Raw genomic sequence first — 18,163 nt, forward strand, 5'->3', positions numbered from 1 at the left:
TCTCATATACTAATTTTATTCTTGTTTTCTTCATAAACCATAATGAAATTGTTCTTGCCCCTAACTGTTCACTCGAACCTACCTGTATTACAGAAGTTTGGGTTTTGTATTTAACAAGTAAAAAAACAGCTGCTTAGAAAATAGCTTACTCGGTCTGTAAAATCACATTCCTAAGACAGGCACAGACATTATATACACACGCTTTATAGGCTGAGCCGGAACATAGTTTTCCCTTCCAATTAGTTATTCATTGATTTCTTCAAGTAAAATGTTTGGGTTTTTTTTTATAATAAGGTTATTTTAATACTTACACATACAAAGTCAGCTCTAAGTAAGTTATATTCAATAAAAGATAATTGCCTTCTTGCCTAAAATGCTTTTAAAAAAAAAAAAATCAAGATCCCACAAGGGTTAAGGCCTCTTCCATCTGACCTATAGATGCAATATCCAACACCTTAGAAGTGTTCAATTTGTAATTCTGAACAGAAAAGAGATAAATCCATAAGGCATTTCAGTCTTTTTTTTTTTCTTTTTCCTTTGGGGTGGTGGTGGGTGGAAATCAGCATTTCTGGGGCTATCCTTCACAGGTGATGAAGTACTCCCCTCCATTACTGTTTTGTTATTTCAGCAGCCGCTTTCTCTTTTTCAGAAGTGCATCTCGAAGCGCCAGCTAAATATGAGAGACGAGCGGAATATTCAGGTAAGGAAAATATTAAATAAGGAGACAATACCACTATCACATTAACAACCCCCTTGAATTTCTTCAACCGCAGAGAAAAACGCTAATAGCTTACCAGCTAAATGTGGGAGCAGTAACTGGCAAAGGCCAACAACTACTACAGTGGCAGAAATGCTGGGGTTATTTAGCTAAACTCAGTATAATACTAAAAGAAAGAGCTGAGCTTCAAAAAGAATGTTTCGGTACATTATTAGCAGACCCTATATAATGAAAAAATATTACAGTAACATAAACTGTTCTTCCACTGACTCATATTCAAGAGATCAAGAAGAAACTTCAGTCCAGCTGAGAGGTAAGTAGGATTAAATGGCATTTTTTCCAAGAGTATTACAAAGCTTCTTTTCAAGGGGGTAAGGAAAGATACTACCATTTTTACAAGTGCCATATCACTCTAAAGAGACTTCGTTGCGTACTTCGGAGGTTTGTTAGCTGGTAAAGGGTTTTAGCTCTGGACTATAGACAAAAGTCCATTTTATTCTACCACCAAAGAGGGCAGCAGAACACGGTATCCTATCTTTTCACAAGTATTTCCAAGTCCTTGTCAACAGAACCGATCCTGTGGCCTAACTTTACACAATCATGGAATACCAGATTGGAAGGGACCTCACGGATCATCTGGTCCAACCTTTCTTGGCAAAAAAAACCACTTTGGTAAAAAAATATGAAAAAATACTTCTTTCACTGTTTATCTGTTACATTTAAACTGGAAACATTCATGATGATTTCTCATTTGCAATGTTGTTTGTATGTTTTGAAAGCTGTGTTAATGTGGTCATCCTTATTTGGGGTAAGGCAGAACAATAGCACATAAAAACACTACAGAGGATATTAGTCCAAGTCCTCCTTTTAACTTAAGAGCTGTTCTCCCTACTGAGTCTATCAACAGTTTCAGTCTTGCTGCTCTTAAGGCAACCAATTGCCGACAAACACACATTATCTTTATGACATGATCCTGGAAACAACTCAAAGGTTTGTAAAAGAAGCATATGAGTATACTCTAGCATAAGACAGAACCTAGCAAGAAAACACAGAAATTAACACCACACGGAAACGAGAACCCTGCACGATTGCATTATTCTACAAGTTTTTCTTGCAACACGTTCAAAGGAGTTCCATTTTGTAACACCTTGTAAAACCTTAGACCGGCCATCTGCCAGGTTAGATAAAGGGATTTTAAGGCAGGTATTTGCTGTTAGCACAGGCTTACCCTGACAAGGTGACATACAGGAGGGCAAGGCAATACGCTTACGCCAGGGCTCTGCCAACAGCTGCCACCCACAGTTCAGGCATTGTCCCCAGCGGATCACAGGAGCAGGGAGGCTCGCTGCCCACACTCCATCCTTGCCAGTCACCTGGGGGAGCTACGTGGGCTCCCTGCCCAACACCTTCAGGAGCAAAGTCATTCCCCTGAAGTTTCTGCCTTGCCTTTTACATATCTCTTCAGCTACCCTTGGCACAGCTGCCTGTGGGAACACATTTGGCAGTAACCGCACTGCCAAATCCATGTTTGTAGCTTGCATATCCTTTCACAAGGCTGTCTTGAATCCCCCGCCAGCCCTGTGGACAGGCTTAGAGCCGAGGGAGCAGCAGAGGGCAGGGGCTTCACCACTGAGACGGCCACTTTGTGGAACTACTGTGGCAGGCTAAAATGAATCGATTTATTTTTTTTTCTGAATAGTTTCAAATAGATAACAAATTGCGTTTATGTCTGTGCTTTAAGTACCTTTGTGACAAGCTATTAGATGACCTCAAAGCCAGGACGGACAAGTTCTTAATACGACAGTAACAGGAGAAAGGTCAAAGGAAGAATATGGAGAGCAAAGAAGCACACTAAAAGCTTGACCTGAAAACCACTTCCTTCATATCAAGGAAATAGTTCTTCTGTCACAGGATTACAGCCAGGGTTCTAATATGATCTTACTTAATTTATATAAAGGAAAGCAAACCACATTATCGTCGCCTTCCTAACCTACACATGACTTCGCAACAGGGCTTGGTCTTCAATGCATATTAGAGAGAAGAGACCGCCAAAAGCATTCGTGCAATCCGATAGGATCCTCTGGGTAGGAATCAAGGGAAGCCACCTAGCCCACAGACCTCGTCAGCAGTTAAACCAAAGTAAACAGCAACAACTGAGGGCACAGGATACGTAGCATTCGACCTGCATTCTAAATTTATTGCTCAGACTGCCCCATCTGTTTTTAACAGTAAATGTTACCTGTTTTTCCCTGAAAGAACGCTTATTTTTTGTCCGGACGCTATGGCTGTATCTCATCATCATGAAGTTCTTGTGCTTTTGCTTTTCTTTGTTGGAAGAGCTGGCAAACGGGTTAATTCGTGTCTTCTTTTTCACAAACTCTTTTCTGTCTGTTTTTCCAGCCTAGAATAGAAAACGTAATGTAACAACAGGGGGTCATGTTCCTTTCCCTACGGTTAACATCAGCTGCTAAGATGACAGGTTCTATGGCAGTAACAATAAACACAGGCTGAATATGACTTTCTGCATGTGTCACACGTATTCTTCCATGCTGGCTCTAACTCTTAACTCACCGTGAAAACTGGGTCTGTATTTTCATTGTCACCCGGGACCAGCAGGAGGCTGTGGATTTGTTACAACCAAGATGCAGCAGCAAAAAAAACTACACAAAACATTTCTCAAGAGGCAGGTGGCAGCTGGGCACCCGTCTTACAGGTGCGAACGAACGCACCACCACCTCCTTCTGCAGGAGACAAACGCAAGCCTAAATCTATGAAGACAGAGGATATACGAAATGGCCAAGTTCCTCACCATTGCAGTTGCCAATCTGGTCTCCTTGTCCGATTTAGGCTTCTTATGCAGATGTTCAATATCTCTGAGCGAAAGCAACTCTCCCCTACGCACACAAAAATATGACTTAAGGCCATCACACACAAAACTTCATCTATCAAGAAAAATAAAATGCCCTCCTGACCCTTAGTCTCTCACCCATCTCTTAGGCCATTGTTTTCCTATAAACTTTCACACAAGCTCTTTCTCTCAGACTACTCCTCACGTTTGGGACAACCCATACCAAAGTCTCTCATTACTGTTTTTCAAGTCCTGCTTTAACCACAAAGTTTAAGAATCTCTGGAGATATAACCATGCCACTACTACTACAAAACCCACGCCTGTTGTTCTGAACAAGCAAAACAGTCCCTTAGTTCCCATCCGTTCCTCGTGCCTTTTTGCCCAGCTGTGAAGAAATCCCCCAGGCCAGGATCCATTCCAGGCCGTGCGGCTGTTTGCTGTCTGTCACCAGGGGATACAGGCCAACAGTAGAGCTCTGCGCCCTGATGCAATTAAAAGCTGTATCACCAAATTATAGGGAAGAGAATATGCTCCTCAACAGTCCATAACCTACCTGCCCTCCTCCTCTTCATCTATTTCAATATTCTTCCTCTTGGCAGCTTTGCCAGGGGCAGAATTAAGTTCCTTGGAAAGCTGGGCAAGACGTATTTTGTGGAATTCTTCTTGAGTTAGCAGCCTGCTTGTACTGACTGCTGCAGCTTTGGCTTTTCGTTCCTCCACAGGCATGCTTTTCACCTTCTCTGCCTTTTGGAAAAAAAAGTACAAAAGAAAAATCATCCACAGCTTTACAAACCATTTCTGTGCCGCAGTCCACAACCCTTGCCTCCCAAATACTTATGTAGGGGCAATATTGTTGGGAAATGCTACAACCAGCTGTTAGGATTCTTCATAGCCTTATACCCAATATGCAGTATTAGCATGAAGAAGCAAATCCATTCCATGTTTCAGAGTGAATAAAAGATCACAGCTGTGAAGCTATTTCGCACCAGGACAGAATTCCCCCATCTCTCCCCTCACCCTAACACCACACATACTTCAGCCCAGGTGCTAAACAGTACTTCAACCTCACTGATTCTGGTGAAGTTACACCACAGACCTATACATAGTTATTTATGAGCTGCCACATAAAGGTACAGAGCAAGAGAATCTTATCTGCTATAAACAAGACTCTTTTGTGTTTGGGGTAGAAGACACTTAGAACTCACTACTTCTTGCTGCTCCTCGTCTGAGGAGTGATGCACATCAATCCATTCTCCATCTTCGTCATCTTCTTCCTCACTCAGGCTAGCGCTTTCCCATCCGTCTGCTCAGGGGACAAAGTGCACAGAGCTGTTAACACAGATTCAGCTTAGCTGCTTGAGTTTGAAGTTATTTAAGATCGTATTGTAAGCTCTCACTGCCTTTCATTACCTGTCAGCTAACTGCATTTATGCCCAGGGACTTGCTTACCAAAGCTGTAGGGTCTCGGCATCCCAGCCTTAGACATTACAAAGACAGAAGATACTTCATACTTCTGATCAATATTTGTTAATGATTTTTAGAAGACAGCCACAGCTGAACAGACCAGCAGCTCCCATGCTTCCCCACTGGCAAGTTCGGCTCCCAAATTTGATCCTGCTTGCAACTGATTCAAGCTGCGTGAAAACCATCACCTTTCATTTCTTAGCGCACCCACATCACAAGCACGTTCAGTTACGGACACCAATTTTTATAACTGCATATGGCAGCAACAGCTTTGTAAGCACACACTCACTCCTACAACAGACTGCTTAAAACAGCTGGTGCATTTCTCCATTACCATGTGCTGCCATCGCCTTAACACATATCGGGGCGCTTACTCCTCCAGTATGTCTCCACTGCAATATCCCCAGCTACCTCAGGCTTGATTTGCCAAACTCTTACAGCTTGATTTTCAAGTCCCTCCCAATCTTTTTTTTCCTCCCCAGTCCAGGCAGAGGTTCCAGGTTGCATGGAACATTTACACAGGAAGCAAATTAGGGAAGCCAAATGCTATTTCCAAGTAATAGTTCAGTGTTTCGTAATACACAACATGATCTTTTCTTTAGGAAGAGCTCAATACGTGAGGTTGCATAGCTGTACAATGTTCGTTCCTCTGCTTTCCCACGCCTCAGTGGCTGCCACACAAACCAACAGGCAGTAACAGACTCCACTGGATAAATTGCACTTACCCAAGGGTACTATCAGTGCTTCTTAGTGGAGAAATACAAACATGTGCAAGCCATGCAGCACGTGACAGCAGCAAGCGAAATGCATCAATACTAAGTTTAGCGTCCGAATAAAATCTTAGTGACCACGATGCCCAAAATTTAAGCGGTAAAGAAAAAAAAAGGCCAACCTTCCTCTCTGTTTCCTCCCTTTTCCTTTTGACTCTCCACATCCAGTACTTCTGCTCCTGGAATATAATCTTTGGCATCCAGTTCTCCATATTCATGGATCCTGGCTTCCAACGAGGCCTCAGTAGGCTTACCCTGTAAAGTTAACAAAAACCACATTAAGCAGGCTATTTTAATGCACACAAATCCATGAAAAAAAGTTTGTGGGACGGGAAGGCGCAGGTGGAAAAGAAATTATGCCTGATGAAATAAGAAAATATCTCAAATTACTAATAAGTTGAACGAACTCCAGGAAAACAGTCAAGCTTCTGTAGCGCCCTCCTTCCGTCAATGCATTTGATCAGTTTGCACTAAGGAAACCTTGAAATAAGAGCACACCACATCAAAAGCAAGGGAACAGGGGAACAACACAGATGTGATTCCACCTCATTCTCAAGAGGCATGAGCCTAGTTCTCACCATCATTTTTGAGCACATGAGCCTAGGTTTATGGTGAATGTAATGCACGTAAAACGCTTACCCTGAATTTCTTCTGCAGCATCTCTGGATTCAGAGAACGGAAAAGGTGTATCAGAGTTCTTGCAGACATCATCACATCTACACAGAGAAAAAAAGGAGTCAGGAATCAGTACAGGAAAGCAGAATTCTGAGCAAACTGATCAGTTTCATCAATTAGCTTCCCTGCATAACTACCCTTGACTGTTTTGTCTCCTGAGCATATACAGTCAAAATACAGAGAAATGAACAGACATTGAAACAGACACCTCTCAGCTCCATGTGAAAAACAGTTAAGACATCACTATTATGAAGGCTGGGAGGACCAGATGGTACAGGAGAAAAACAGATTTAAGTCACACACATGTAATACACTTACTTTTATTTTTATGAGTCTTGTACTGAACAAGGTCTTGGAGCAGATCTTCAGTCATGGCTAACGGACATCTCGCAGTGATTTCTTTTATGGCATTGATTCTAAAAAATTGGAAGTTCATTATTTTCTGAACACCACAGTTGGGAGAGACTCCCACCGGCCCAGTAATAGACTGAGTTACCTGGAGCTTGAAGAACCTTATACAGTATTTATACAACAGTTAGCATAACAGAGAACACCAGCACAAAGAGCTCTCCGTGCCATGGTTCTCCAAAACCCTCCATCTTTAGCCCACACTCTACTCTCCAGCTATTATTTAGCAGAATCCTGAGGCCTAGGATGAGACAAGTGAAGTCAGGGTCCATGCAGGCAGGAAAAGCAGTCAAACAATCACCAGGAAAAAAAATAGCCATGAATCAGTTCTGGAGTCAGCCATGAGCAGGCTAAGGACAATATAACAGAAGTCTGTGGGCTCACACAAGTTCCCTTTTAAACCATCTTCATGCACGCACTTGTACACTAAATACCCGGATTAAAACCATGCCAAGAGGAAAAGGAATAGCTCACAAAATATTCACAACGTGTCTACACACAATAGCCTGCCCCTGTGGAGTGCTTCATCCTCAAGGAGAGTGCAGCTCTCTCCTACATTCACTGACCAGAGCTTTCACAAATACCTCTCTCAACTAGTCAAAGACAGTCCATTACAGTTTCAGTAACAGCAACCGTTAAGTTTCTCATCAGCAGTGAAACTTCATTCACAAAACAAAGAGTCCTGAACTATGATGCTAGCCACTCACTGAGTATATACAAACATATTAATTCCCAGACAAGAGCTCTGCCCTCAAAGTAGAAACAGTAACAGCCAGGAGGAAGAAAAATACAAGACCAAATGACAAAGCAAGAAGAAAAAACCACCATCACAAAATCCAGAAAACTTCAGTCACAGCACAAAGCACAGAAACCCATCGTTCTGGGGAATTTAAAAACCACTGCCAACAAAAACAAGGGTAGTGTGTGATGAGATACTGTCCTAAATTGTTTTTATTCAAGCAGGTTCTTGAAAGCATAGTTCAAGTAACAGGAACAAGTCACAGGTGGTTTAAAAAAGAAAAATGTTGTTCTACGTTAGAGAGTTTTCATTTTTGTAAGATTTTGTACCCACCCTACGGTCATGACTTCCCCAGAATTCTTGTCAGTGACAAAGTTGTTGGCAATGGTCATTAACACTGACTGGATAATCTGAAAATAAGAAAAGAGGTTAAACAAACTTAATGCCTATTTAATCTAATTGTGAAAACTATTACATATTATTAGCAGACAACAGGGCCCTTTTCACAGGAAGACAGAGTTCAGGACTTATCACTATAGCCTGCAAGCATTCCAGACAAATTCTCTTGCAGAAATTAAGACAGACACAGGTGTTTATCTCCCCTTTATACAAAACAATCCCTTGGAACTTGCAGAAGCAGCCAAAATTACCTAAGCTTTTCGAGACAAAGGGTCTGACCGGCTTCATTTTCCCCCTCCCCAGAAACGCACTCAGTTATATTCCCGTGCTGGCCTCCTGTCCCTTCTTAACATCACCAACAACAGGTGAAGTACTGACCTCAGGTGGTACGAGCTGATGCGAAGCTTGTGCAGCAAACAGAAGAATCTTTGTCACTTCTGGAAGAAAAGAAGAGTGGGAAGAAGACGCCAAAGCACACTGCTGCAGCTTACTCAGGCCAATAAACACATGCACCAAACCTGCTAACTCAACGAGCAGCTCAGTCTACATCTCAAAGCCATTTATTTCAGTCTGAAGTTATTTAGGACAACTATTTCTCCTCTCTCACCAAGCATTAGGAACTCATCCGCTCTCTACCCCAGGAGCGGTGCAGGCCCTTAACAGCCAGCAAAGACAGAAGAAACGCTCTAGACCTAGAGTGAGAGACCTGTAAAAGCAGCAAAAGGCAGTCACCCTTCGCTCAGCTACTCAGGATTTGCAAAGAACTGGGGACTCGGCAGGTTCATTTTATTCCATCGCCGGAGCTTCTCAAGTGCTCAGGTAAGGAGCATTGAGTGCACACAGCTTCCATACAAGTCCGAAGCACTCTGCGCTTCTGGCATTCGGGGCCTTTTACTTCCTTCATCCACATTTTCTGGACTACTTGTACTTCCTACCAAGCTACTGCCACCTACTCATTTACAGCATCACCTCTAAGAACCGACTGTACAATGTGACTTGATGGACAAGCAGTGTTATCTACTATTACTACTTACCTCTCTGATGGGGCTGTAGGAATCTCTGAACGAAGGGGTAGAAGTTAAAGAGAAAAAGCTGCAGAAAATAAATAAGTTGTAACAGATTAGCTTCTTGTCTTTTAACTTGAGATCACCTTCATAGACTGATATGTTGTAAAACAATGATTCTCCACAGCTTGCTCTCTAAATGCCTTGGTTTTTATTGCGTGACACATTCTCCTCTCTGGAGCCTGACATACATGGAGAAAACAAAGTGACTTGCACAAAGGAAATACAAGGCTCAACCCCCAAACTCTATGAAATCCAGAGAACGTTTCTTTTTAGACTGTACAGAATTCAAATTGGGGCACTATGCTGCACAATCCTACGATGTGCCGCTTCCCTTGGCCTCAGGGACACAGTCTTCTCTCCCAAACTGGAAAGACTCCAATGATTTTGATCACACTTTGGCTGTACCTCAGAGTGCATAAGCAATTGCTGGACTACTTTGAAAAGCCCTTCTCCTTTGAAGAGCCTCCCAGGAGCACGCAGGTTTTAAAAAAAAAAAAACAACAAAAAAAACCAGTCTCCTCTGTTTGTTAGAGACAGCTCAGCTCTTACTGACCAACAGCTTACTCTAGCAGAGGTCACTTAGTACCGCACAAGTCTACACCACAGCACCATTCCACGAGGCCCACCAGCAACTACCTGACATACATCCGCACTTTTCAACATACAGCAAAATTAAACCTCATTTTCCAGAGGCAGAAGGCCAGAACATGCCACCACCCAAAACAGGCTAACATCGGACCATTATAAAGTCAGAGCACGTACCTCATGTATTCCAACCAGCCTAGATATTAGGTCCATGAGCATCATCTTCACTTCAAATCGTTCCTTACAGTTCTCCAGCTGCTTCAGCAGTTTCTCTGCAAAGTCTAGAAGAAGCAATAATACATTTGTAGTAGACTTAAAGAGCACAACGCAGAACTCAGTTGGGTTTAAGTTAAAAAGCCAGCAGACAGCGTGGTTTGGAATTTTTTAAGCCCCAGTGTCCTTACACAGGAGGAGTTAAAGGCGGCCAGAGCACTTCCCCAAATAGGTTATTTTTCTCCTCACATGCCTAGAAGGTCTAAAACTGTGCACAGGTTCAGCAGAGAAGAAAACTAGCAGAAGTCCCACAACACCACAAGCACAGGGTCAGTATTTAACCTCGGTTTTTTTAGATACACTTTGGGTTCGTCTGAAAAAACCAAAACCCCTGGAGGTTCAGTAGATCAGACTAAGACCAAGTCAAGCCATATTAGACAAAACAGACTAGTAATAGGAATACATTTTTGAAGGGGGGTGAGCCAAAAGAAGCTCTAGTAGATAAACAGATTCATAAACAGTAGATAAACAAATTCACAGAAATTATGGCCTTCACACATACGAGAGATAGAGCACCACATCCTGACCTGTAGCAACCCGAAGCAAACCATGTAATAGTGCTCCTTCCTTGTCTGGCTATCTACAAGTGTTCCACTACAACAAGCACAAGGGGATTAATCTCACTTTCTTTGAGGTGCTATAAAACTCTAGGATGAAGCGCACTACAAGAATCACATTGTCACATTCATATCTACTTGTCACTTTGGTTCTCCTTGAGAGCTGTGTCTAAGTTTCAGTGTCTGGGATTAACACATAACTTGAAAAAAGACAAAATACAATACTTGCTTACCTTGGGGATCGTGAATCAAGTGAATAGCAGAAAAGTTGAACACCTCTGGCTTGCTCTTCTTCTTCTGTTTCTGCATGGCAAAAACAGTAAGAGAGACTTTTTTTTTTTCTTTCCACAAAAAAGCCGCAAGCGCTTCAGTTTCAGGCTGCTGCTAAAAGCTGCCATTTACCATTCTTCACTTCAAAAGGAGGCACTTTGGTTTTAAGAAGTAAACTATCACTCTTTTCAACAGTATTGAGTTCTCCGCCACCTAAGAGGCAAGAGCAGCCGCCTTAAGAAGTTGCATATCAAGACTCCACATACTTTAAAGTGGAGACCATACAAAGGGTACCTAGAACACAACTAATCCGCAGCTTAGACCCTAAGTCTGTTTCAAAACAGCTCTCTTGCAGGCAAACACAGCATATGCCCGGCCAACAGATGCTAGAACACTTGAGGACCTCTACCTAGAAGAGATGACAAAAGGTGGCTAAGTCAACAGCAGCTGCAGCAAGATTTCCACGCTTGAAGGGTTAACCTGAAACACTGTCAAGTCCCTCTCTCCTCACCTTGAGAACCTTCATCGCTTTTTCCAGTTTTTTCTTGCGCTTGGTGTTTTTCTTGCTAGTTGCATACCGCATGATCAGATCTCTGGCTGTGGGAACATCGTCCTTGAGAAACAACACAAGGAAAACACGACTCAGGTGAAATCAGGCTTCCAATGGGAATCAGGGAAACAAAGAGCATCAATATTTTTCACAATCACATGCTATATTTGAAAACTCTCCTCCTTCCTATGTTTCATCATCCAGAGATACTAGCATTTAAAATCCTGGTTCCATAAAACTAAAACATACCTACATGCAAGAGAGACCACGAACACTTAACAGCGCATTAACACAGTAGTTTATACAGCTGGTTAATTACAGACTGTTGTTCAGTCACAGACAGATAATGATATTAGGAGGTTCTAGACTGAAATCCTGCTAGGTTATCAACCTTCTCAAGGTATCTGAATTATGTTCGTTTGTACAATAACCAAAGAGAGAACTGAAGACAACATACAGCTAAAAAACTAAGCCAGCCTCCAAAGCACCAGGTGAAAGCCTCTTCCCACAACTCTACATTACACATCTAGCAAGTCACATCTTCACTAACCAGACCGACCAGCCCCCGCTTAGGTCTTCAGAGTGAACTGCTTCCTTCACAAGGACAACAAGAAAGCAGAGAAGCTCTTAGTATTAGTCTTTAGGCAGAGAGCAAAGGCCTCCTACTATCAGCTGGGGCCAGCTCTCAGAAACACTGAACTTTTTTGTGAAGCATAGAAACATCTGGAGGAAACAAGACGGAAAACTAAGTAAAACGGAAGCGGACAGATTGGCAGAGCCAGGGTCACAAGGACGACAGACCTATCGGAGTTTGAGTAACAGGGAGGAGAAGATTTAATCACAATACGCACCTCAGATTCTGAGTCACTGTCTTGCTTCTCGTCTTCATCCTTCCCAAGGAAGAACTTCAAAGCAGCAACTAATACCTGAAAAGCAAAGTAAGTAGGACACGATGAACCGACAGGAGTGTTTACTACAGCGCTACATCCAACACCTGAGGTTAGCTCAGGTAACATCTAGTTTCAGCAAGTGATTTCTGTCCTCACCTTCGTCACTTTGGAAAAGCAGGCAGTTGTGATCACATTCACTGTTTTGGCATCATTCCTGGAATAAAAACAGAACATCACCATTTACTTCAAGTTTGGCAATTTCAAGGTTCTCAGAAAGCTAAGTCTCATTAAACATGACTGCTAACAAGCATGAAGCTTCATTAGAATCCAAGTAGATCAGCAAAGTTAAGCTTCTGCCGTTTTCTTTAATTCTTTTAACATAGCAGTGGCTTCATCTAAATAAACAGACACTTATGTTCTATCCAGTTCACACTATGACTGAAGGGACAGAAAGAATATTAAACTCCAGTTCAATAAAGACAGCTTACCGCTTCTTCCGTTGATAAAAAGACATAGGAAAAAATCAGTGCAGAATCCTAACTTTTATCCTTCCATTATAAAATCAACCAGGTAGTTTTGAAATTAACTATGCTCTAAAAACAAAAGCCAAAATTCCTCTTTCCACTGTACATCAAGCCGTACGCTAATATTGGGAGCTTTTATGTGCAAAAGCTCAACAACTGAGCTGCACCCATCTTCCATTTTGACTGCAATACACGATTTATATACCATTTTCAACTAAAACGTCAGAGATTCAACCTAAATAACTCCGAGACTTCACTCAAGACAGTATTTCTTCCAAGCTCAATTACATTCGACAAAACACGGCCCCACCGGAACACAAAGATGCTAAATCTATTTAAGTCACAGTCCCCCAGCACTGTATTTCGCACTGCACACCATAAGCAATGTCAGGACAGGGGCCCCACGATAAACGGGGAACCGATACAAGCCTGAAAGACCTACCAAATATTCCTCCTGTAAAGTTCAATCATCACGTCCAGAGAGATCTTGGCAGCAGTGGGATTGCTGTCCCTCAGCATAGTGTACATGAAGTTCTGCAGGGTCTGAGCAAAAAGTTTGCAAACACTGATTACTGTCATTCTTTCACAACATCAGGAGGTTAAATGGCAGCCTGTCTGAACACTAAAACACTTACAGTGTTTACTTTATTGTTCTTGTGTTTAGCATTGACGTTCTTGATGTCTGACACGATGTGAGTGTACAGAGTCTGTAAACAGAGAGATAACAGGGAGTAAATTACACAAGTCATGCAGAAAACAACACAGACACAGCCGAATTCCCCCAAAGGCTCCAGGTAATAACACGAGACCAAACTGATCACCACTGAGAATATTCTCTTTTAAGTTACAGTTGGAAAAAACAATGAGAAGTTATCCTTTAAAGCCTCACTTACGCTTTATTCTTATGTATTTGAAAAGCATACTTAATTTACAGTACAAACAGCGAGGCGGGAAAGCCAACAGCTCGAAGTATGGCTTAAAAGCATCCCACCCTGTTTCCTTCAGGCACATTCTGGTGGCCAGTTGAGCAATTCTGGTGGCAGAAAGCTGGCATTTCCACTTTCACAGCACAAAGCCTGAAATACAGCTTTAACTAGCAGCTGGTTTGGTTTTAGTTGTTTTACTAGAATTCGGTAAGGCCTTGTCAGACAGCAACGTGTTTGTGGTTTTCATCCGCAGACACATCCAAGCTGCTCGACTCCCAACAGGGGACAATAGCACGGTAAAGATCTTGACAGCAGCTTCGTTCCTAATCAAACACACAGGTCCAGTCTTGCCTCTGGCGCTGCCAAATGCTGAAAAAGCAGAGCTATTTTGAAATCCCTTATTTTGTACCCAAGAGAAGATCCGCTGCCTGCCAGCACCGCATTACTTCAGGCAAGTTGGTCAAAACCCACTGGAAGTCAAGACCCGTTTTTGCGAGCACGGCTTACTTTTCGTAGAAGCTTATCATGACACCGCAGCAGCTGGAAGAAGAGCTCCAGCAAACTCGTGGGATTTATTAGATTCTTGTTTCTTAACAAGATCAAAGCCTTACAGAACGTCTGGAAGAGACAGAAACAGGGAATCAGAACTGAAGTTTCATAATATTCCCCACTTCACATCTTTGCTTAGAAATTAAAAAGCAAACCGTAAGCGCTAACGTATGGGTCTCACCATGCGCAGGTCCACGTCCAGGACAGTGTGGTGGTAGGAGAGCAGCTCCTTCAGCTGCTGGGGGAAGCTGGCCATGTGCTCCGGGTAGCAGTGGGCAACCTGGGCAGAGACAGAGCCGGCTCAGACCTCGAGTGAAAATCCTGGGTCACCACGTGACATCGTGTAGGCAACCAATAGAGTTATAATTGTTTGTACGATTAAATTGCATAAAAACAGCTTTAAGCCTTCCAGTCCTTAAAGGGGCTCCAGGAAAGCTGGGGAGGGACTCTGGAGCAGGGAGGGGAGGCACAGGACAAGGGGGAAAGGTTTTACACTGAAAGAGGGGAGATTGAGATGAGATCTGAGGAAGAAATTCTTGGCTGTGAGGGCGGTGGGACCCTGGCCCAGGTTGCCCAGAGAAGCTGTGGCTGCCCCATCCCTGGAGGGGTTCAAGGCCAGGTCGGACGGGGCTTGGAGCAGCCTGGGCTGGTGGGAGGTGTCCCTGCCCAGGGCAGGGGGTGACACCGGATGGTCTTTAATGTCTCTTCCAACTCTAATCATTCCGTGATTCTATTATAGGTGCCCAGATGTAAGAGATATAGCGCAATTTAAAAAATCCTTTTAAAAAAATTGTACCAAGTGCTCAAAAGAAAAACTTGTGTTTCTGGGAACAAGCAACACACTGCAGAAATCCTGGTCAACGCACAGTTTTCTTGTGGCTCCGTCAGGGCTCTAAGAGCAAAACCAGAGCCACCACAACCCGCGGCGGGCGAAGCCTCCGGGCTTACCTGCGCCAGGAACATCACCAGTTCCGCCAGCTCCTTACTGGGCTTGTCCGGCTGGAAGGTGAAGATCTCCACATGGGACTGGTAGTGGTGGTACTGCTGGAGGAACTGAGCACACACGGGGGCGACCGCTGAGGAAGGGGGTACAAGCATCCCCTGCCCCCCCCCCGCCAACCCTCAGCGCCCCCCAGCCCGCCTCCTCCCGCTGCCGCCCGGCTCCCTACCTCCTCGGTGTAGGATTTCGGGTCCCGCTTGATGAGGTTCTGCAGCTGGGGCAGGTTGCTGGGCAGTTTGTTTCCCTGACGGCCCGACATGGCGACACCGGGCCCGGCGAACCGCCGCTGCCTCCGCTTCCCGGCACACGTGAGCCATCAGCTGGGCGCCGCCATCTTGGACCGCCCCCTCCCCACCGGAGCCGCCAAGGGACAAACTTCTGCCAGAGGCACGTCCTCCCCGCAGCGCCCCCTGCTGGCGCCGCCGCCTCTACCGCCATGCCGAGGGGGAAGCGGCTTCTCGCCGGCATCTCTGCCTCCGGGCTGCCGGGGATTGGGGTCACCCCGGCACCGTTAAACCATACCAGTCACATTGGGTCGCCGTAGCTTCCTCCTCTGCGGCTTCCCGATCCATTTCTCCCTCTCACTTGCATTATCTCACTGCAGCGCAGCGACCCTGCCCTCACCCCAGCTGGACCGCATCATTTTGGGGGGGGAAAAAGTCAGCTTGTAAACCCTAAGCACTGCCAGCAACAGTGCTGAGGAATCAGATCCGGCCCTTAACAGGTGTGTTGCTCGTGAGAGGTGCCATAAATGCACGTTAGTGCCAAGCTGCCCAGGCCTAAGCACGCAACGCAGAGAACACCATCCCCGCTCCCGCACTTCAAAGCGGCACGGCGTTTTGACGCGCACAGCCACAAGCAGCACGCCCGAAGGCCATGAAGCACCGTCTGCCCACCCCACCCAGGCCAATGGATATGCCCACAGCCCGGGTAGGTTTGCCCTCAGACTACGTTCTCCAGCTGGAGCACCCAGGGCGCTCACAGCCCAGAGTACACCTTCAGGACATAAAGACAAAGCGAACTCTTCAAGTGAGCCCAAGACTTGATAAGAAGATAACTTAAAAAAGCCTTACCTGTTTATGAAGAAAGGCTTCAGCAGGGCTTTGACCCACCTGGAGTTAGTGTTAAAAAAAGCATCTTTTCTTTCCTGTTCACCACGTTGTTGCACTAAAATCATCAAACCAAAGAAAATTAGTCCTATGCTAGGTATTGGCAGGTCATATTCAGCATATCAATTATTTGATATGGAGCCTGGGGGCTTCAACTCTCTAACAAGTTCCCTGACTAAAGAATAACCATTTAATGACAAAACACGAAGTCCTGTTAATGCTTTCTCACTAAAGCCGAGGAGCTTTCAAACTCCAGCCCATTGTTTGTTTTCGGGTTTTTCTTTCTTAAACCAAATACATTCAATGCTACTTAAGCAATTTATGCAGCTGAAGAGGTAATGCCTGTACTCACATCATCTCGATACGGTCACAGGTAGTGTTGCTGAAAAACAGGCCAATTGTTTATAAAAAATTCAGCCAGACAAAGTTGTAACCCTTCTGGATGTAAAGACGTTCTCCACCCTGGGAATACAAGTTCCCTAGGGGGAAAAAAAAAAAAAACCATTCTTTCTTCAATCTAACTTTACAGTTCTATAAAGCAACATACCTAAAGACAAACTAGCCTCGATAAGTACTACAAATACATTGAATTCTCTTCTCTTACCTCGAATCGCACTGGAAAATCACAAGCATGGTGCAGAGAACAAGAACAAATATTTTATTTCTGATGGTCAGAATAAAAGGTTTTCTGTAGTATTCTTGAACGCCTCCCAGAGACAGGAAAGAAACAATCTACGGAGATATTTTCTAGCATACATGTCTATTCCAAGGTTTTTTCCCTAGTCATTGGTCTCGGGTAAAGTTCTACCAGCCAAACAGAGTAGGGACTTCTCAGTTTGAGCAGAAATCCTAGTAGACAGCTGACCTCATGGATTCCTTTTCAATGAAGTTGCTCACTTGTCATTATAAAAAGCTAAAACACCAGGCTTAAGTTCCACTTTCCCCACTGCTTAGGAAGGGGCCAATTTCCATTGCCTGCTCAGGCAGCCAGCAGAGCTGTGCAGAGAGACTCAGGGAAGAAATCAGCTGGAAGGCAGTATTCCAAGTTCCCCAAATAATCACTGCCTGAAGAGGAGGAGCAAAAAGAAACAAGAACTGTCTAGTCAGCTCTTCTCCTGTAGGTTCGAGTACTTGCTTTTCTTTGGTGCTGAAATATACTGACTATTAAAAATCAAAGCATGTTTAAGTACTAAGCACGTACACGTGCGGTCCATGGTCATCACTAACAATCCCCCTACGGTTTAAAACCCAAAGACAAGGTGACACCCATCCATAGGAGCAGTGGTGCCTTTGCACACCAGAGAGTGCTTTGTGTACGGTGAGATGAGCCCCTTCCCTTGGGCAGCGGGCTGCCAGGGGAAGAGATTCACCCAGCCGCTGAGGAGTCACGACCTCTTCTCTTCTTGAAGCAACAGCCTAACAGAAATGGCCTGGGGTTGCCGTAAAAGCAGAAGGTGTTGCTAGATCACTAAATAGCTGGCCTTTAAGGGCTTTTGTGGGGACGCACTTAATGCACTTCACTGACACTAAACTAAATAAAACTGAAAGTGTATCATGTGCACACCAGGAATATGAATTAAATGATGTCTGCCAGTGGTATTGCTATTCCCAGTCCTGAGCAGTGCTAAGTTATTCAGGAGAAAGCTTCTTGACCCTGGCAAAACTTAGCAGCCACACCTATAAGGGAAATAATTTTATTGATATAGAATATTTTGCACCAAGCCTCAGTTAAGGTACCTAAGTACATGCCTGGCTCCAAGGCAAGAACACTTTTAATAGCCATTTTTCTGCCAGAGATGGTCTTGCTAAGTGACTACAGTCTTAGAGGAACCCCCTTGATG

The 18,163-nt window shown here is 44.1% G+C and overlaps 2 protein-coding genes across 2 annotated transcripts in view; one reads left to right on the forward strand and one right to left on the reverse strand.

Moving 5' to 3' along the window:
* SDAD1 (SDA1 domain containing 1) lies at positions 1–15,560 on the reverse strand. The gene is made up of 22 exons (XM_063335282.1): positions 15,383–15,560; positions 15,162–15,266; positions 14,395–14,493; positions 14,172–14,282; positions 13,374–13,445; positions 13,181–13,281; positions 12,371–12,428; positions 12,176–12,250; positions 11,286–11,387; positions 10,738–10,807; positions 9,852–9,955; positions 9,057–9,114; positions 8,401–8,459; positions 7,957–8,033; positions 6,795–6,892; positions 6,441–6,517; positions 5,924–6,056; positions 4,773–4,870; positions 4,121–4,311; positions 3,528–3,612; positions 2,958–3,119; positions 1–670 (listed from the first exon to the last, which is right to left on the reverse strand). Exons 1-22 carry the CDS (start codon positions 15,470–15,472, stop codon positions 620–622), a joined length of 2,076 nt encoding a protein of 691 aa, XP_063191352.1. The 5' UTR covers positions 15,473–15,560; the 3' UTR covers positions 1–619.
* The window catches only part of FAM47E (family with sequence similarity 47 member E), a 15,695-nt gene continuing 13,002 nt past the window's right edge, over positions 15,471–18,163 (forward strand). The window contains exons 1-2 of the mRNA XM_063336169.1: positions 15,471–15,600; positions 16,066–16,143. Coding sequence (XP_063192239.1) covers positions 15,471–15,600; positions 16,066–16,143 — 208 coding nt within the window. The remainder of the gene's footprint in view (positions 15,601–16,065; positions 16,144–18,163) is intronic.

The sequence above is a fragment of the Chroicocephalus ridibundus genome, chromosome 5 (genome assembly GCF_963924245.1).
Source record: "Chroicocephalus ridibundus chromosome 5, bChrRid1.1, whole genome shotgun sequence".
NCBI classification, from domain to species: Eukaryota; Metazoa; Chordata; class Aves; order Charadriiformes; family Laridae; genus Chroicocephalus; species Chroicocephalus ridibundus.